The 20,826-nt window shown below is 48.6% G+C and overlaps 1 protein-coding gene across 1 annotated transcript; it reads left to right on the forward strand.

The window, feature by feature from the left end:
* Window positions 1–10,082: 10,082 nt before the first annotated feature.
* KRT3 (keratin 3) lies at window positions 10,083–16,079 on the forward strand. Its single transcript, XM_019724376.2, has 9 exons — window positions 10,083–10,658; window positions 11,711–11,931; window positions 12,733–12,793; window positions 13,158–13,253; window positions 13,548–13,712; window positions 14,147–14,272; window positions 14,595–14,815; window positions 15,178–15,212; window positions 15,685–16,079. The coding sequence occupies exons 1-9, from the start codon at window positions 10,098–10,100 to the stop codon at window positions 15,948–15,950; spliced, it is 1,752 nt and encodes a 583-aa protein (XP_019579935.2). The 5' UTR covers window positions 10,083–10,097; the 3' UTR covers window positions 15,951–16,079.
* Window positions 16,080–20,826: the final 4,747 nt, after the last annotated feature.

Consider the following 20,826-nt stretch of genomic DNA (forward strand, 5'->3'; position numbering starts at 1 on the left):
ACATTGGAGACACAGGTTGCATTTCCTGCCCCTTGGGTGGCCCCACACTCTTCCTCCCATTCTGAAATGCTTTACCTTGAGCTATACTGAAATCGCATCTCACATCATAATGGCCCAATTGTGAGCTGTCAAATCGTTAACTGAATTTAGTTGGTTTTTCTGCCCTGATCTCAGCCCTCCAAGCTCTTGACTTCTAGCCCTGGCTGCAGTCTCATTCTTGGTTTGGCTCAGGCTCCTGACTCTTAAGTAATGACCACATTTGCACAGGCTCCTTTCCCTTTACCCAGACCCTCGGCTCTGGGTTCAACATTCTCAGTTTCAGAAAATTCTTGCCACCACTTCTGAAGTCTCCCTTCCTTGTTGCTGGTAAAACCAGAAGGGCATAGCAAGAGGAGTTTATCAGTGGTGTCCTACTGTGGGGTTTTGGTTTCGCTTACTGCTGGCACCCAGGCTTTGGATTCTAACACCAGAGGACCTCAGACGAAGGCATGCCCAGTACCATATCTTGGGTGGATGGTCAAGGTTCAGGGAGATAGCTAGCGCTACCTGAGGAAATAACGGAGGGAGCTGTGGCCCCTTGTGACCCGTCCGGACATGGTACTAGTGGGCTAACCCAGGGCAAAGGAAAGGGAAGGCTGAGGGAAGAAGCCATTTTAGCCCCTGCTCCATCCTTTCGCTGTGTTGAAGGTAAGGGACTGAACAGTTAGCCATCTCTGTATCCCATGGGGACAAAACTCAGAGTGTAGGGCTGTGGCCGTGAAGGGGCTTGGTGGTGCTGGAAGCCCCAGGACTCTTGCTGGCCAGGGTTTCCTGGTTGACTTGAGTCAAGGTAAAATTGTTCTGTGTCTGCAGTTTTTTAAATTGAAGTGTTGTGGATTTGATCCTCAAGAATTCAAAGAAGAAGGTGAAGGAGAAGCTAGATGAAGTAGGAGGAGGTTTTCTGGATAAAGTTTTATTGCTATTTGCCAATCACCTATGTACCATCTGTCATTCATCTACCAACCCATCCATTCCTCAGCCTTTGAATTCTTGGGGCAGGAACCATGCTTTATTCATTTTGATTTTTTAGAGCCACTGTGCTCGACACATAGTAAACACTTAACAAATATTGGTTGAATGGATGAACAGATGTTTACTGAGTGCCTAGTCTGTTCCAGGCAACGTTCTGATAAATATTAGACTCTGCTTTCAAGGAGTTTTCAATCTAGATGATAATGTTTAGATAAAAATATTACTTGGTAACCAGATAGATAAATGCTCTTGGGGGTTACAAACAAAGGCTATGGGAGTCCAGAGGAACGTGAAATTACTTCTAGTCTTGGGTGAGTGAGAGGGTTGGCAATCATAGGAGGCTTCATACAGAGGGTGGCATTTAAGTGGGGCCTTGAAGGATTTGTAGACCTGGGTGTTAGAGATGGGGGAAGTGATCTGACAGAGGACAGGGTTCTAATCTCCCCTAAGAGGAAGTCCTTTCTTCCAGGAAGTCTCCCTGGAGTGATTCCACCCTACTGGCTCACCCAGTTGCTCTGTCACCCGTAGGTCTCCTCAGACCTCATTCTGCTCACACTCCATTCCATGTGGGGTCCTGAGGGGCTGCAGCATTTCCTTCATCAGACTGGGAGCTCCTCTGCCTGCAAATCCACTGTTTAAGTAAGAGCTTCAGCTTGACAAGCATCACGGCAGAGTCCTTGCCCTTGAGGAGATTACAGTTCAGTGTGAATATTTATGTGAAAGTATGGGGAGTGTTGGGAATACAGACACATTAAATACAGATTTTCCAGGCCGGCCCGGTGGCTCAGTTGGTTGGAGTGCGTCCTCTCAACCACAAGGTTGCCGGTTCGACTCCCACAAGGGATGGTGGGCTGCGCCTCCCACCCCGTAACTAACAAAGGCAACTGGACCTGGAGCTGAGCTGTGCCCTCCACAACTAAGACTGAAAGAGCAACAACTTGACTTGGAAAAAGTCCTAGAAGTACACAGTGTTCCCCAATAAAGTCCTGCTTAAAGAAAAAAAATAAGATTTTTCCATACTTTTAGGAGAGTGTTAGAGCGATAAGTAGATGTAAACACTGAAGCTCTGGAAGACCAGGGAGAAGCATTTACTTTTGCCTAGGGATTCAAGGAAGGCTCCCTGGAGGAGGTGACACCTGAGGTAAATCTTAAAGCCTGAGAAGGAATGGACTTGGAGTTGAGGTGAAGGGTGCAGGGAAGAAGGGTACTCTAGGCAGAAGAGTACTGGAGTAAAGGCAGGGAAGTGTGGTGCAGCCCAGTATGTGTACGAGCCCAATGCAGCCTAGCATCTCTCAAGACTAAGGGAAGGGAGGGGAGGTTGGAGAGGTAGGTTGAGGCCAGGCTGTGGAGGAGCATGGCTTGGACCATTTGGTCCAATTTGTTTGGGGCTTGACTGGACAAGCTCAGAATGAGGCATGTGTGAGAGAACAAGCTTTGAAAGAGACGAAGAGGGGACTTTGGGCTACCTGTTTTCAGGGTGTGGCCTTTAGGTCCATGATGGGCTTTGGACTCAGGTGTCCCATTGGTACCTCACTCCCTTTCCACGGAGCCAGAGCCAGAGCCGTAATGCTAAGACTTGCAACTTTTCCACCTCCTTTTCCACTCTTGTGTACTATGAGGAAATGTCCCTAGGACTGAGAGGTTTGCTGTCATTCCTTTGTCTCCTGGCAGAATCGTCTCCCGGCAGAAGCGTCTCCCTCATTCCTTCAATATTTGTTGTGTATCTTCCATACGCTAGGGGCTGTGAATCACTATTTGTAAATCTCTTTAGATTACTCACATAGTATCTCACCGTCACCTTCTTTCCTACCATAATCACACCCTCTGCTTTATGTCCAGCTGGAATCCCTCAAATTTTCCAGTGGAGAGAGTGAGATCCATGCTTCTCAAATTATTGCACGAAACAATAGATTTAAATTTCCTCTTAATTTTTTCTTCTCCGGGTTAAATGGTCACTTAATTTTTTTTCTCTTCCCTTTTTATCTTTTGTTGCAAGCAACTTACTTACTAACTTCCTACGTTTTGGGGGGACTCTCCCAGCAAGGACAAGATGTGATTTCTGCTCCTGAAACCTCCAGTTTGTGGAGGTACACGAGACAAGTAGGATTCAGCACAATTATGGGGGGAGCTCCTATCTGCAGAGGAATCTTTTTTTAAATAAAGTTTTTTAAATTAATTGGGGAATATTGGGGAACAGTGTGTTTCTCCAGGGCCCATCAGCTCCAAGTCGTTGTCCTTCAATCTAGTTATGGAGGGCACAGCTCAGCTCCAAGTCCAGTCGCCATTCTCAATCTTAGTTGCAGGGGGCGCAGCCCACCATCCCATGTGGGAATCACACTGGCAAACTTGTTAAGAGCTCATGCTCTAACCAACTGAGCCATCTGGCTGCCCCCAGAGGAATCTTATTATATAAATAAAAGCTTACTCAAGGTGAACCTTGCCTTCAGTTTTATTATCCTGCTTATTTTCTCTGAAACACTTTGTGGCCACTATTCAGTTTATTTTTACAGCAGGAAGTGGTAGTGAGTTGTTTAAAACCGGAAGGCAAGTTTCCATCCCGGAAGGTAAGGAAGGTGGAGTGGTCTCAACACATTCCCCCTTGACCCCTGTGATCTATTCTCCACACAGCAGCCAGACTCATCCTTTTAAAAGTCAGCTTGTGTCTCACCTTTGCTGAAATCCTTCAAGAGCTTCACCTCTCAGAGTAAAAGCTGGCCTTATTCAGCATCTCAGGGCCTTGTATGATTCACCTCCCAGCTACTTCGGACCTCATCTCTGATGCCTGTCCTCCCTCATTAGCTTCAGCTGTGCTGGCCCCATGCTGCCCCTCAGATACCCCTTACACTCCTGCCTCAGGGCCTTTGCACTTGTGGTTCCCTTTGCCTAGGACACCCTTTGCTCAGATGTCTACATGTCTTGCTCCTTCTCTTCATTCAGATACCTGTTCAGGTCCATTTAGACCACCCTCCATGAAATAGCACTCCTGTCATGTCTACCTCCCCTTCCTGCTGCACTTACTTCATAGCTTCTTTTACCACCTGGCGTAACATGTATTTATTTCTTTATTATCTGTCCCGACTGGCACCAGAGTTCTAGGAGAGCAGGGACTTCATCTGCTTGGTCCACTTCTGCATTCCTTAAGCTTAGAACAGTGCTTGGTAAACAGTAAGTGCTCAACAAGTATTACTTGTTTGAGTAGAGAGGGTCAGGGCAGGCTGATGTTTTGCATCTGTGGACGAAGGACCTTAAGTCAAGAATATGATGAAGAAAATGGGTGCTTGGGTCATTTATTGATATAGATGTGAACAAAATCAACTCCATCTCTATGTCACAGGTTTCATTTCATTTTTAAGTTTCATGTTGTGACCTTTGATCAACCTCACTGTCTTTAGCAAGCATATCACAGCCTTCAAATGGATGATAATCTGTGTTCCTTAAAATGTAGCCATAAATATTTTTGTTAGTAATAGCTGCAATGGCCTGACCCTCAAGATAAATATCAAACTGGAAATAGTATTCATTACAAGCAATCATCTATCACAAGACCACCAGGAGGCATGGCTCTTGGTGTTACTGCATTCTTTGTTCCTTTTCCTTGTCAAAAATTAGTATCCAAGTTACACTATATTAAAAAAGGTACTGTTGTGGGGATCTGTTAACAGAGAATAATTTGCTCAGAACGGCCGGGTCGTCTTTTCTGTTCCCAATCTTCCCGATAGTAAATTACCCTATAATAAATTGTGTTATATTCTATGGAGTTGGTTGCTTCGTTTTTTGGTCTGAAGATGCATTCTCATTATGGAGGCCATTACACCTTTGCCCCACTGTCAGACGGGTAGTCACTGGAGCATTTAATTCAATGAGTTAACCTATGATTTTTCCAGAGCGACAGAAGAGGCCCTATTCTCATGCTAGGGAAGAAGCACACCCCAAAGTGACACAAAATGACAAACTCAAAATAATAGCTCATGTTTCCTGAGCACTAACTATATCTAGGTACCATCCTTAGTGTTTGCCATACATTATTTAATTCAAGTCTCACAACAGCTATGGAAGATTAATCTGCTATTATTTTCATTTCACAGATGTGGAAAGTTGCCCGAGATCACACAGGTAAGTAAGAGGCAGAGCCAGGATTCAAACCCAGGACCGCCTGACTTACATGGTCAAAGTCCATGTCTCGCCCCACAGGCAGGATTGCTAGAAGCCAACAGTGAAAGAAGGGGATAGGATCTTAGCCTGCATTGAAAAAGGCACCGTGTCCACATCACTGACAGTAAGAGTCCTCCTTGGCGATTCAGTGCACATTACACCACCTCTGAATATTACATCTCAATTAGGCACCACGGTTTTAAGAAGTACATTGACGGAAGGGAGTGACGAGACCTGGAAACCACGTGCACTGAACACCGGGAGAAGCAACTGGTTATATTGAACCTGGAGCACAGCTCCTGGAAATTCAACAGGATGTTCTAATATTGGAAGAGTTGCCAGACAGGAGCCAGGGAAGCGTGTGTGCATTGCTCTGGATGGCCAGACGAGAGCAAAGTCATTTTAGTTCAGGTCACATTCATTGAGGGCCTGCCAGCACCAGATGCTGATGGACGAAAAGGCGCGGAGGACTGGTGGTAACAGCGCTCGGAGGGGTACAGCCCAGCGGGCACTCTCAGAAGGGGGCAGTGAGCCCTGTGTAAAGGCCAGAGCTGTCCAGCAGTAGAAGAGGCTGGCTGGCAGGAGTTTGTGACCTGAGGCTGAAAGGTCCCAGTTAGGGTGGTGGTTGTGTTTCCAGCATCCGAATGTGCACAAATGTCTGTAGATTGAATAAACAGTAAATGTTTCAGGTATCTGTAGTACCATTTCCAAATATATGTGATTATAAGATGCAACTTTATTGAAAACTACTGCTAAATTTGTAGTAAAAATATACGTTCTCAAAGGATATTGAAAGTATTACTTCTGACATATATGAAGGTCAATATAATCTTTTGGTGTTAAAAGGGGCCTTCAGATCCAGAGAGGGGTGGGTGCCATGATGATGATGGACAGAGAGGTGAGGCCTGACAACCGGAACTTCACTGGTCGCAGGAAGAGGGGTCTGGCTCCTACTGGAGCAGAAGGCATTAGAGCTAGATCATGAAGACCTTGCTCCGGTCAGGGTGGTGACTTGCTGGCCTGGGCAAGCCGGGAGATTTGATGAATCGCTTTCCGTGGGGATCCCGAACAGAGAGGCTGCGGGAGGGCTGCTTCAAGGTAGAGGAGTGGACTGGATAGGCTCCTGGCTTCCAGCAGCCTATGAAGCTCTGATGCGATACATTGCAACACAGTGAGTCACTCTTTTCTCCCTGGAGGAAAGGACTTAGGGTACTTAGTTAAGCTTCAAATAATCCAGGTGTTGAAGGTGAGTGTAAGCCAATTCCATTTTCTCAAAGTATTTATTGGGTTCCCCAAATCCAGAGGGCTGGGCATGACCATCAAGAATTTCAACTCACTGATTGCTTCCTCTCCTTCCATCATCCCCATCGCTCACGACTCTCCAATCAGAACTGACATCATAGTTCTGCTAATGTACTTCTAATCCCTGTGTTGCTTCTTGTTTCCTCGTGGGCAATGTCTTCCCCATCACCCTGGCTGCAGACTAAGACTAGATTAAGCTCCTCTTCCCACTCCTTCCACCACCTCGTGGGGAAGTCTCAGATCCAGGACTTGCTGATGACAAGGGTGGTTGTGGCTTTGCTTCTCAAAGATTCTTCTGGAAGTGAATTCCCTCTAAAGGAACGACAAGAATCAATGGGCTCTGGCAATGGCTGGTATCTGCCCTGGCGGGAGGGGGAGGGGCACTAAAGTACTTTGATTCGCTATGGGTTTAAGAATTCCTAGAGACTTATCAGCCTGGGTTTCGGGCCTCACAGCTGGTCACACAGCAGCCTCAGTCTGTCTGGCACAAAAGGCAGACCCTCCCTGCTGTTCTCACCCACTTCCCTAGCATCTTCTCCGACAATCCCTTGGTGCTCTAGCTGGGCCTATCTTATCACTGCATCAGTCAGGGCTCATACTTGCAAATATGAACATCTGTTCAGTCTAAAATAAACTGCAAATAATTTAGTAAAGGACATTGTTGCTCATGACATCTCTGGGGGCTCTGTAGCCTGGAACCATGCACAGCCACACCTGCGCTCCGCTTTGGTGAAAACATGGTGACCACAGCTGCTGTAGCCGTGATGCTTGGGGCAAAATCACAAAACTCCTCCTCTGTCCGTGGAGACCCAGATGTCCCCATCATTGTGCTCTCTGGAAAGATCAACTGCTCTCTCCGGGGCTTCTCCTTATGTTGGCCCCAAGTCTCACAAGGGTCTATTTCACTGGAAGATTGTAAGGCCTGGCTTCTACCTGCAAAAGATGCTGGGAATGTGTTTTCTGGATTTTAACCCAGGAAGATGGGGATTACAATGTGGGAAATGACCAAAACGGAAAGCATTCCAAGATGTTGTGTAGCCACAGATGACAGAAGTTCCCCATAGTCTCTCCACTTTCTAAATCCAACTGTGCTTGTTTTCAGTGCTGAGCGTGGGTTCCTGACCACCTGGGCTGAGCTGCCTTTCCTTTGTCTGGCCAAATCCTGCCCTCCTTAAAAGTTCTGGCTTATGTCTCTTCATGAAACCTTCCCATGTGATCTGACTTTTTTTTCTTGCTTTTCCAATGGTCCACGCTCTCATAGGAGTTGTAACACAGCACTTAGTTATACATCATCGTGTATTGTTTGTTTGTCTAGATGTTGAGCTCTTTGAAAACCATGCTGACCGAGAGAGTCCCTGCTCAATAAACACTCCTCATATTTGTTCACTGATTTCTCTTCATTGGGCTGGAAGCTGAGGCCTGCTTCCCCTCACACCAAGTCATGGAGTTGATATGATTTCTAGCTATCTAGCCCCAAGTTATGTTCACATCCCCTGTGGGGCCTCAGTGGATAATTTGCAAATGGAAGCATCATTTTACTGGCTGGATTCTTTTGACAGGATTGAAAGTTGAAATTCTCCATGTGACTTGCCAACAAAAATGGTTAAAAATAATAGTGAACATTGATTGAACACTTAGACTGTGCTAGGTACCTTTTAGGCATGACAATACCTCTATGAAAGAGGTACCGCTAGTAATTTAATTTTGTAGATGAGGAAACTGAGGCACAGAAAGTTTAAAGAACTTGCTCATAGACTTGCAGTGATAAAGCTGAGATTTAAAAACTGGGTCTATGTACACCCAAAATTAATATAATAATGTATGTCAATGACACCTCAATTAAAAAATTAATTAATTAAAAAACTTAGAGATGTTTGGCTCTAAAGTACATACTCTCAAATATTAAGAGAAAAAGAAATATGGCCTAAATTTTGTGGTACTTTTCCTGAAGCACTTGACAGAGTTCATTCATTCAGCTATGTTCCTGCAAGATGCCGAGGGCCAGAGATGATTGACCATCTTTAATGGTTAATGATGCTGATGCACAGAGAATTTAAACAGCCTTGGTCATGGTTAGTCATGGGGAGGGGCTGGTCCAGCTCTGGGTTTGGTTCATTCTTTAAACTTTGGTTCCTCTGAGGGAGTGAAGAAGAGGAGGTGTCTGTGTGTGGCCACCCCCGTGGCCTTGGGCTAATTTCATGTGCCATTAAGCCTTGGGCAATAGCTGTGGCAGATCAGGGCTATGCCAGACATGCTAGAGAGGGAATCCCACTACTGAGCAGGGGCAGCTTACGTGACCTCAAATGTCCAGTCAATTTTCAGTTGATTCTGTGATTGATTGATTCTTGATAGTGTGATTCTACAGCATTTTTTTCCCCACTGGGGAGGAGGTGACACTGATTGTGAATGTACCCTTTCTTCAATCTGAACACCAAATTTGAAATGCCTGGATTCCTCCTGTTAAGAGGATCTCAGCTAACTTGGGCTAGTGCATGTAGTGGGATTTGAACTAGCTTTTATTTGGTTGCAATCCAGTATAAAAGCATAATCCATCCATCAGTTCATCCATCAGTCCATCCATCAGTTCATTCATTCATTCATTCAACTAACTAAAGCACTGTATTAAGAATCAAGGGATCCAGTACATTAATAAGTCCATTAGCTCCTGAAGAGTTTACGGCTATGGCTTTATTCTGGGGAAGGCTCTAGGATGTTGCTTAGCCTGGGGGTAACAACTTTTCAAAACAAATGAACAAGGAAACAAATACACATTTTGCATTTGAATTTTGCTAATGTTTCATCAAAGTACATAAGTGTTAACTACGCTTTTTCTCAGAAGATAGTCATGAACTGTAATGCTACTGCCTTGGGATAGAGGGGGAACCCAGGTGGCAGACCTATGATCGTTCTGGGCTTTGTTTCCAGGAAGGGAGGAAGAGAAGCCATTATTTCATCCTAAACCCAGCACAGAGCTAGGCACACAGTGGGCACTCAGTGACCATGTGCTCACAGTGTGGTGAACTGTATCACCCCCTCTATGGAGATATTTCCCCCGAGTCCTGGGCTGGGCTTCACTGTCGCTATGACCCAGAAAACCAGAATCTCCCCAACCCACCTTTTATTCCATCCTTTTCAGAGCTGAGCCCAGCTCCTGTAGGGACAGGAACAGCTGGCAAACAGATGGCCCCTGAATACCTGATGCAGATGAACGTGCCTCCTGGGTCCTGTCAGACAAAGCTAGGAGCTGGCCATGCCCAAGCACGGGACAAAGCCACGCACCTTCCCCTGCCCGGTAAGCCTGCCACCTTAGCACTTTTAACATTTCAGATTATTTTCAAGGTGTGTTTAGCAGCCTGGAACAAACTTATTGCCTTGGAGGCAAACCCAACCCATGACTATTTGGGATTAATTATCTCTCCTTCAACCTCCTAGATGTATATAAAGGGATTGATTCTGCACAGGTCTTCAGTTTCCTTTCCTCTTCCTCTGACTCTAGGTGTCCCTGCTTCATTCTCACACTTTTCTTTCACCAAGTCTTTCTTCTCACCATGAAGGGACAAGTCTGCAAGACATCAGGTGGCGGGAACCAGGGCTTCTCCGGCCGCTCCGCTCTGGTCTCTGGCAGCAGCAGGATGAGCTGTGTGGCCCGCTCTGGGGGAGCCGGTGGAGGGGCCTGTGGGCTCCGGGGTGGAGCAGGTGGCTTTGGCAGTCGCAGCCTGTACAGCCTGGGGGGCCACAAGAGCATCTCCACCAGCGTGGCGGGTGGCTATGGGGGAGGGCGTAGTAGCTGTGGCAGTGGCTTTGCGGGTAGCTATGGAGGTGGCTTTGGTGGTGGCTTTGGTGGTGGCAGAGGAACGGGATGTGGCTTTGGAGGGACTGGTGGCTTTGGAGGAGTTGGTGGCTTTGGAAAAGTTGGTGGCTTTGGAGGGGCTGGTGGCTTTGGAGGGGCTGGTGGCTTTGGAGGGGCTGGTGGCTTTGGGGGACTTGGTGGTTTAGGGGGGCCTGGTGGCTTTGGTGGGCCTGGTGGCTTTGGCCCTGGAGGCTTCCCTGGGGGAATCCAGGAAGTGACTATCAACCAGAGCCTCCTGCAGCCCCTCAATGTGGAGATTGACCCTCAGATTGGGCAAGTCAAGGCCCAGGAGAAGGAGCAGATCAAGACCCTCAACAACAAGTTCGCCTCCTTCATTGACAAGGTGATGAAGCTCTGACTGGGCCCCCATTTATGGGCTGGGTACTTTGAGTTTGACATTTAGACACAGTGTTTAGGAACAGTCCTGGATGGGCCAGGCTGGAGGGGTGGGGTGGGGTTAGGCAGCGTTCTAGGGTCTGTGGAACTGTTCAGGGCCCCTAAGCTTGTCAACATGATCACGGGAGTAGGAAAGACAATGATCCCCTATTTGGACCCGAACATCCCCAAGTCCTGCTTGTCTGACTGCGCAAGACGTCTCCTCGTTGCCTTACCAGGCCTAGGCTGGCAGAGCTGGCAGCACATGGCAAGGGCCTTGACCACTGGTAGGGAAGGTCTGACTCAGCACTGGGAGCTTTTCAAACCTAAGCTGTCCTCTGAGGCTTTCCAGGGGGCCTGTTCCCTATCTGTCTCTGTGCCAGGCAAAGGAAGTAGATGCCCCAGAGAAGGCTTACAGAGGTTTACACAGAACCTTAGTCCCAAGGGGCAATGGAGAACATGGCAACCTTGTCTGCACCCCTAATCAACCTCAGCAGAAAGAGAGGGGTGGTCGGTTACCTCCAGACCAGGATAGTTCACACTGGCTGTCTCTCCCCTGTCGTGATGATTATGGCATTTCAACCAGTATCAGTTCCCAGTGACTCACATCCTTTGAAGGACTGGAGTGTTCAGAGAGCCTTAAATAGAAATGACGCTGCTAAGGTGTAAGCCCATTTTTGCAGCGTGTACTGTATTTTTGGGAGATATGATAGTCATGAAATCCCCAGGGACACCAAGGGGTCATCTTCTGCATCTAGGCAGGGGACCCTTCCGTTTCCCCCCACCCCCTATCTCTCCTTCTTCTGTAACTGTCTAAACCATGCTGCATCCTTCGTGGCCTGACTGAGGTGACTCTGACTGTGTCCTCTTCGGCTACAGGAGGAACCTCTCTTCATATCCCCTCTAGGCCTTTGTGCTGGGTGATGAGGAGATAGAGACTCCCTGTCTTACCTGAGCCAAGGCCCCTCTGCTCCTCTGCAACAAGTGTGGCCTGATGTTGCTTTCCTCAATGCACTGCAGGTGCGGTTCCTGGAGCAACAGAACAAGGTCCTGGAGACCAAGTGGAACCTACTCCAACAGCAGGGCACCAATTCCACCACAGGCACCAACAACCTTGAGCCTCTTTTTGAGAACTATATCAGCTCCCAGCGGAGCTACCTGGATACCATCCTGGGGGAGAGAGGCCGCCTGGACTCAGAGCTGAGGAGCATGCAGGACCTGGTGGAGGACTTCAAGAATAAGTGAGTGACAGGGGCACGAGTGGGCAGGTGCCATGGGCCACCCTATCTCAGGGTCCCAGCCCTCACTGCATTCCTCCTGCTGGGCAGTTTTGTCACTATAGCCTATTTTCCTACCTTCATGGAGGACAGCTTGGTTCATTAGGTTCCTCCTCACCTTGCTTTTCCAAGGATAGTCTTTTACAAATGGAATTGTGGCAAGCAGGATGAGTTTAGCATTGAGGAAGCACTTCTTCAGAAGCCAGGTTGGGGAAGATCCTGGTTCTAGGATCTGAAGGATGCTGGGAAAACTCAAGGTGTGTTGACCAACCATCCCAGTCTGCCTGGGACTGAAGGGTTTCCCAGGACATGGGACTTTCAGTTCTAAAACCAAGACCGTCTGCCTGGACAAATTGGAATGGCTGGCCCTCCTAATAGAGAGATTGTAAAAAGGTGTGTTCGTCTAAGAGGGGTGGGAGAGGGCTGGAAGAAATGGACTTTCAGAGTTGCAGAGAACAGTGCTGTTTATAACTACCTCAAAAACCCAACTCTGCTATTTCTTTTTTTTTTTTTTTTATATATTTTATTTTTTTATTTTTATTTGTTTTTTAATTAGTTTCAGGTGCACAAGACAGAGCAAAACTTAGACGTTTATCATTTACATCCCTCACACTGTGTGAACCCCCTCCCCCCATCCACCATCCCCCCGTACGTTCCCAAAACCTCTCACCTTCCCCTTATCCCCACCCCCCCGCCCCTCTAGCAACCCCCTGTTTTTCCTCCATGTTTCCAAAACTGTCTGCTATTTCTTTTTAACTCTTACAGATATGAGGATGAAATCAATAAGCGTACAGCTGCTGAGAATGAATTTGTGACCCTGAAGAAGGTAAGTGCTGTGTGTGAGGTTCCCGGGGCTGGTAGGCGCAGGTTTCCGGCTGGGTTGGGGAGAATCTCCTTACTCCACGGCCATGGAGCCACCAAGTTCAGGCACTTGGAGGGAAAACAGAAGTCAGGTACATCTTAGTCTGGAAAGGTCCCTAAATAAGTCAGTTCATTTGTTTTTAGGTTTTGAGTAGGATTGAACTTAAACCACCTCAATGAGACGCATATCATTCCTTCATGTGGAGACCAGCGTCGGACAAAGACCAATCCATCACTATCCCTGGTCCTCCTGACTCTTCCTTGCTGTAGTTACAGTTTGTTGTTTGTTCCTTGGGAGAATAAGGCCCTCATGGTTCTGTCTTTTTCAGGATGTGGATGCTGCCTACACAAATAAGGTGGAGCTGCAGGCCAAGGTGGATGCCTTAATGGACGAGATCAACTTCCTGACGACCCTCTATGATATGGTGGGGAAGCTGCCTACTAAGAGGGGGAGAGAGGGAGGGTGAGCCATTTTCAGATTTGAGGCTGGGGCATTTGGTATTAGGGCCTGGAAATACTGAGCCTAGAGATAAAGTCCCTTGTTGTGGTTCCACAGGATGGGCTGCAGACATGGGGTTCTCTGAGGGGCTGGGGGCAGGGTGGGGCAGATCATATTCAGAGCTGAGTCATGACTGGGACTGTTGACCAGGAGTCTCTCTGGGCCTGTGTGTGCTTGTTGTAGAGGACCTGAGAGTGAACAGACCCCTCTCTGTTGGCAGGAGCTGTCCCAGATGCAGAGTCACGTCAGTGACACATCCGTGGTCCTGTCCATGGACAACAACCGCTCCCTGGACCTGGAGAGCATCATTGCCGAGGTCAAGGCCCAGTATGAGGAGATCGCCCACAAGAGCAAGGCCGAGGCTGAGGCCCTTTACCAGACCAAGGTGGGAACTAGGCACCTTTCAAAGGATCCTCTGAGGGTCTCAGGGAGCTTGTGGCCTATAGGATGGCTGGTTGATGAGTCCCCAGTATCACTAAGTAGACCCCTCTTGGTTCTATTCTCTGAAGATATCCCTCTAATGGTTGTTTAGCTACAGAAAGTACTGCTTCCTGGGGGGAGGTGGTTCCATTGTCCCCTGCCAGGCCACATGGGACTGACTCTAGTTTGCTCAGGGCCTGCAGGATGGGAGTCTCTTCTACCACAACAACACAAATGTTCTCTTCCCTGCTGCCTCAGAGGTGTCCCTGCTGAAACATAACTCAGTGTCATTTTCACAAATGCTTACGGAGCACCTCAAGTTGGGTGGGTGATGTTCGGGATAGAGAAGCAAGTCAGACAAAGCTGCATGCACACTCCACCTTCCCTTCTGTTCTCCAGTTGGGACAGCTGCAGACCACAGCTGGCAGGCATGGAGATGACCTGAAGAGCACCAAAAGCGAGATCATGGAGCTCAACAGGATGATCCAGAGGCTGCGGGCTGAGATCGAGAACGTCAAGAAGCAGGTGGGATGGCATTGGATGCTTATGCCTGGGCTGACCGGTGAGGGGTGGCGGCTAGGATCTCAGGACTCCGAGTCTGGAATGGACTTCTGGGGTTGTGTCAGGCTGCATTGGCCTCCAGGGCTTTCAAAGAGCAAGCCAGCTTAGATGGCTGGTAATCCACAGGAAAAATAGCTCCATGGATGAAGAGAAGATAGAAGTGCTAGTGAAGGGATGATATTGCCTGACTTTAAGAAGCGTGCTCTGGGATAATCTGTTCTGAGACTCAGAGAGCCTGGGACCCTCCTACGGGGCTCATCCCGTCTTCTACCTCCCCCTGCCCCAGAACGCCAACCTTCAGGCGGCCATCGCAGAAGCTGAGCAGCGTGGGGAGATGGCCCTCAATGATGCCAGTGCCAAGCTCCAGGAGCTGCAGGCCGCCCTGCAGAAGGCCAAGGATGACCTGGCCCGGCTGCTGCGTGACTACCAGGAGCTGATGAATGTCAAGCTGGCCCTGGACGTGGAGATCGCCACCTACAGGAAGCTGCTGGAGGGCGAGGAGTGCAGGTGGGCCTCGAAATCCACTCCCCATCTTCCCTCACCCGTCACATGCTGTGGGCCAGAGAAGTGACCACGTAAATGGGGATGAAGGCCTGCAGTATAGAGAGAGGCCCCCACCTTCCATAGGCCTTGCAGAGACGCACTTGTCTTTACCGGCCCAATCTCTCCATAGTTAGTCAAAGGACATACGTAACCAGTGTGCACAGGGTCTCTTTGCTGTGGGCCACAGAAGGGTAGAAAAAGGGGGCTGATCTGCCAGGCTTCTCAATTCAGTTCTGGTTGCTATTCATCATCTTCATTCATGGACTTGTTGGAAATTTGCCTTGTGATGGAGCTTTTTTTTCTTTTTTTTTTTCTTCCTCATACAGGATGTCTGGAGAGTGCCAGAATGCTGTCAGCATCTGTAAGTAAACAAAGTAACCATAACAATGAGAATTGATTCTGAAATATCTGTAGTACTACAGGGCAGTAGCAATTGATTTAAAAAATATTTCTATGGAAGTTGGAGGTGGTGGAAGGGGCAGCAGATACACTTTTATCATTGCTCTGGGTTCGAGGTACTATTAATAGGTCTATACCACGCATGGTGACTATCCAATAGGGAGCCTATTCGTAGGAGGAGAAATTCTGATTAATCTCTAAGGGCGTCATCAAGCGTTGACCATATGTAGAAGGAAGCACTGGGCAAATCATGATGTCTTAACACTATAGGGCTGAACACTTTGTTACATTAGGATGTATCACAATGCTCCTCGGTGCAAAGCTGCGTTGATCGCCTCTCAATCATCTTGAGCCCAGCGAATCATTAATTACAGTACAGTGTGGTGGGCGCTGGGCACTGAGGGCTGGTTGCAGTAATGCCGTCTCCCTTGCAGCGGTGGTCAGCAGCAGGAACACGACCTCGGCCTCGGCAGGTGGTTACGGAGGCAGTTTCAGTGGTGGCTTCGGCCCTGCAGGCGGCAGCGGATTCAGTGGTGGCAGCGGATTCGGATTTGGAGGAGGCAGTGGCTTCGGAGGCGGCTTTGGCTCTGGCTCTGGCTCCGGGGCTCGCGGTGCGATCAGTGGCGGAGGCTTCAGCTCAGGCAGCAGCCTGGGTGGCAGCGTCAAGTTCTCCCAGTCCTCCCAGCGCTGTTCCAGATAGAGACGCGCATGGGCACCGCTGCTACCCCAGCACTGCCAGCCCCCACCCACTCCTCCCCTCTGACCGACACCTGCAACACCCTCAGCTCCATTCCCCACCCCGTCCCCCACTGGAGCCCCGCTTACAGGCTCGAAGACCGGGGCCTCTTGCTCCTCCATTCAGCTCTCGGGCCAGGCACAGCTCTGAGCATTCGGGCTCTCTCGGGCTCCAGCCTGCGCTGTGATTGTCCAGGTGTGGCGTCAGCCCCCACCTTCTGCTGCCCGTGGGGTACCCTCCCTGGCTGGAATGGTCACCACAGTTCTGATGTGTGTAACACACAGGCTCCTGTAACTGATCCATTCTGTCACCAATAAAATGCATTGTTTCACATCAGGCCTCTGGGTCCTCCCTGGATAACTTTCTCCCCCTTGGATTGATTTCTCTCATCTTCTCCCACATGGGCTGAGTACCCTCAGAACAGCTGGAGTACAGTTCCTCTGAAACCAAGGAGGTTACTTCATACAGTCCGTTGCATGGGATCCAAATAGGCCTAAGATCTGGTTGTTCATTTGTTCTCTGAACACTACCGGGAGGGCCTGGGCACACTCCAGGAGGCCACGTGACCTTACAGTTCCAAGGGGGAGGCGGGACCATACAGACATTCATCTCCTCCTTGCCTTCTCTCATTTGGGGGAACCTAAGAGGGCCTTGAGTTGCTGAGGGACTTGGGAACAGAGGACTGCTTTCCTTGGTGCTGGTCCCCATCTGACAGCCTGAAAGCTTTACCCCCATTGAGGTGCATCTGGGTAAGTGTGAGCTGCTAGAACCCCAGGGCTGGAGGGATTTCCTGAGAGCTACCTACCTCAAAGTCTGACCCATGGGACCCCAGTCTGTTGGGGAGCTCTGCAAAAAAATGTTTCCATGTCCATTACATCTTCTCTCTTTGGAGCACATATTAGAAGTTCTGAGAAATCTTGTAGCAAAGGATACCTGTTAGCTATCTTGAACTCAGCATTTTCCACAGAGGTCCCCTTCCTGGTAAACAGCTATTAACACTCCTCAGAAAATGTCCTGTTCCTGAGCACTGTCTGCATGCACTTTTGGCCCCCAGGTATGTGCACCAGCCATGGAAGCTCCAGGCGTCTGCCATGTACCGGGAAGCACCGATGCAGTGTTAGCCAGCCAGGGGTGTGCTGTCTGGAAGGTCATGGCTGGAAGGGACTCAGATACAAGGAGTCCAAGAACTTCATTTGCAAACGAGAAGACAGGCTCCGATAGGTGGAGTGGCTTGCTTAGGGTGTAGAGCATCTGAGGGTGTGAGCCAGAGGTACCCCTAAGTATCTGGCTCCAGAGCTCCTTCCACGTCCCTACACTGTCTTTCAGGCTGCACTGCTGCCCTGCTGGCATGGCTGCTGCGTGGGGACCCACAGAACATATAGGTGATGGATAGAAATGTTTAGCCAGGTCAGGCCAGGGAAGCAGTACTCCCGTTTTAGGCCAAAGCTGAATTTATTTCTGACAAAGGGAATGACCATTAAATAAACAAAGAAAACCAGCAACAGGGGCTGGAAGAGATTTGTACAGAATTCCCATGTCCACGCTTGACAGAACAGTAGTGTCAGTTCCACTCTGACCTCCCCAGGAAGGCTCGATGAAGGAGGTGGAATTTAGTAGCTATCGCCTCATTTTGGGGCAGGAAGGTGCCTTTCTGGCTGGTATCCCTCTGTGGACAAAGAGAGCTAGGTGGGGAGACTCAATGCCTGCCCCAGCTCAGAGGGTTGGCCCTATGGGAATGCGCCAGGCCAGTTTCGGGACCGCTGCTTCACCCTGGACAAAGTCATTATTAATGAATTCCTTCCTACAACCAGCGTTCATTACATGTTTACGCTCTGGCCCTGGGCTACATGTTGGAGATGCATCAGTGAGAAAAAACAAGATGTTGCCTCCTGCTCTCTTTTCGGTGAGGGGGTCTATCAACACCACAAAAGCAAACAAACAAAAGAACTTCAAGTTGTGATAAGTGTCGGAAGAAAAGAAACTGGGGGCTGAACTGGAAAAATGACAGGACTTGTTAATGGATTGGATGTGGGGGGTAAAGGAGAGGGAAGATTCAACCAGGCTGCCTAGTTTCCCAGAAGGAGCAAGTGGGTGGCTGGTGATGCCATTTGCTGAGCTGAAAGGAGGGCTAGGAGGGAGGGGTGGGTTTGAGGAGGAACGCCAGGACCTTGCTTTAGGAAAGTTGGAGCTGCTCAAGAGACAGCCAAGTGGAGATACCCAACTACAGTTGGAGATGTGAGTGTGGATTCAGAAGGAAGGCCGCTCAGGGCTGGAGACTCACGTTTGGACGTCATCAGCCTAAGCATGGTTAAGGTGGTTCCGAAAGTTGTAGAACTGAGGAGTTCTCCCAGAGACAGGGAAGAGAAGAGGCCCCAGGCTGAGCTCCAAGGAAGCCCAGCATTTACAGTTAGGAAGAGAGGAGAGTCAGCTAGGTTTTCCAGAATGCCTCCACTTAAGAGGTCAAGGGTTTCTAAATGGGCTCCAAGGGAAGTCCTGAACAGGCCATCTTCCTTGGGATACTGTCCACTGGTCTGAAGGCTCATGTTTGGACAGTGGCCTCTTGCCTTTGCTGCTCCTCCCTGTGCTCTAACCGATGCCCACTGGCCCAGTGATCCTGTGTGTGCTGTAGTGGCTGGGGGGAACCCATGTAGTTTCTTCAAGGAAAGAGTAGCCAGTGGTAGCCTGGCTCAGGAGGAATGGCACCATAGAAACGGGTATTTCTTGGAAGGGTTATCATGCCAGAGGAGTGGCCAGGCAAGTGAGTTTGGGGCCAGGACCTGAGACCCAAGGAGTTATTTCCATGCATGGCTAGGTATTCTCAGCTCAGCCTTGCGACCATTTCTACCAGGCTGAACTACCTCCAGGGGACTTTACCTGATTCTCTTCCTTTCACCTCAGCATTTATGGAATTTCTTTGTATGTTGATTTTTCAAGTGCTCTTTAGTTGCTGGGCTTGGATTTGCTTTCTTGTACTTGATTAGACTTTTCATTATTTGAGTTGGGAGCCAGTTAGTGCTGTGTTGTCCATTCTTTTTTTATTTTTATTTTTATTGGGGAGGGGGAAGAGGACTTTATTGGGGAACAGTGTGTACTTCCAGGACTTTTTTTCGAAGTCAATTTGTTGTCCCTTCAATCTTAGTTGTGGAGGGTGCCGTTCAGCTTCAAGTTGTTGTCCTTTCAGTCTTAGTTGTGGAGGGTGCAGCTCAGCTCCAGGTCCAGTTGCTGTTGCTAATTGCAGGGGGCGCAGACCACCATCCCTTGTGGGAGTCGAGGAATCGAACTGGCAACCTTGTGGTTGATGGCGCGTGCTCCAAACAACTGAGCCATCCGGGAGGCAGCTCGGCTCAAGGTGCTGTGTTCAAACTTAGTTGCAGGGGGCAGAGCCCACCATCCCTTGTGGGACTCGAGGAGTTGAACCAGCAACCTTGTGGGGATGGATGTGCCTTCCTCATCTTTGTGCCTCTCAATGCCCAGCATAATGCCTGGCACATAGTAGGCACTGTGAATATCACTGAGCTAATGAGGTGCTTGCAAATGATAGGGGAGACTCTTAAATGTAATTGCTGTCCTCACATATTTAACAAAAACAATACCATTAAACGACTAACTTTTTTTTGGTTCTTACTGGTGCAAGTCATACATTGGGCATTTTATACATGTCATCTCATTTAATCCCCACAACTACCATAGGAGTCAGATAGTAATTATCCTCTTTTTCCAGACGAGGAAACTGGGGCTTAGAGGCCGGGTAACATGCCTGGCATCAGCAGTGGAAGTGGCAGATCTGGGCCTCAAATCCAAGGCCTACATTCGTAACCACTGTGCTATGCTGTTGAACGGGGTTGGCTGACTTCTCAGCTTCCTGGATGCCCTCTCTTGTACCAGTTCTGGAACATGGTGCTAACAACTCTCTGGCGTCTTGAGGAACCGGAAACTAAACTTGAAGTTCGTATATTAGCAGGAGAGGTTTCTCCAGCTGAGGCCCTGTGAGCATGGGTGGGCCTACTGTCAACTCTGGAGAGTTCTGATCTCCAGCAGAGAAGTCAGAGAGATTTATTGGGAGAAATACCTTGATAATGATGGGTATTTCTCTTTGATGCCAAAGAGGAATCCTGAGGTTTAAAACTATTTTCATTATCACAAGTTGATGCTCACCACAAACCAATGAGGTCAGAAGGGGTTTGACAGATCAGAACACACACTTATGTGTTAAATCACAGCCCAAGGTCACCCAACCCAAATTCATTCTAGCAAAAGTCTTGCTCTCTATGCTCTCAGCTTGGTTTTCTTACTCTCCACTCACACTCAGCTTCCTTTCCCTAGCATTTTTGTTGTTGTTATTGTTTGTCAGGGGTGTGAAGTTGTTTTGAGAACAGCCAAGTCCAAACATAAGTTATTCCCTTTCCCCATGTCTCCAAATAGAGTACTAGCCATAGCTAAACGTGCAATGCTTACTATGTGTCAAGCACCGTGGGAACACTTCATATTTATTTAACTTGTTTAATGCTCACAACAACCCATGGAGTATCTGTTATCGTTACCCCCATTTTATAGTTGAGGAAACCAAGACACACAAAAATTAAATAACTTGTCTAAGGTCAAAGAGCTAGTGAGTGGTAGAGCTGGGATTCTGACCAGGCAGACCAACGACAGAGCAGAGAACTGAGAATTAGCTGTAGAACACTTAATATTTCTTGACTTGAGGTTCTTCAGGGTCTTTAAGACCAACCCTCTGCCCCAGACTGCCTTGTCTGGAAACCATCCCAGAAAGACAGAGGGCTCACTGCTAACTTGACAGGAATTCTGGAGATATACCCACCACCTATTTCTGGGGCAGTCT

The sequence above is a fragment of the Rhinolophus sinicus genome, linkage group LG02, assembly GCF_036562045.2.
Source record: "Rhinolophus sinicus isolate RSC01 linkage group LG02, ASM3656204v1, whole genome shotgun sequence".
In the NCBI taxonomy this organism is placed as follows: Eukaryota; Metazoa; Chordata; class Mammalia; order Chiroptera; family Rhinolophidae; genus Rhinolophus; species Rhinolophus sinicus.

Coding starts and splice junctions, on each gene's coding strand:
- KRT3 (XM_019724376.2), top strand. CDS start 10,098: ATGAGCTGTGTGGCCCGCTCTGGGGGAGCCGGTGGAGGGGCCTGTGGG. Junction 11,932..12,732: donor GTGGAGGACTTCAAGAATAA/GTGAGTGACAGG, acceptor TAACTCTTACAG/ATATGAGGATGAAATCAATA. Junction 13,254..13,547: donor TGACGACCCTCTATGATATG/GTGGGGAAGCTG, acceptor CTCTGTTGGCAG/GAGCTGTCCCAGATGCAGAG.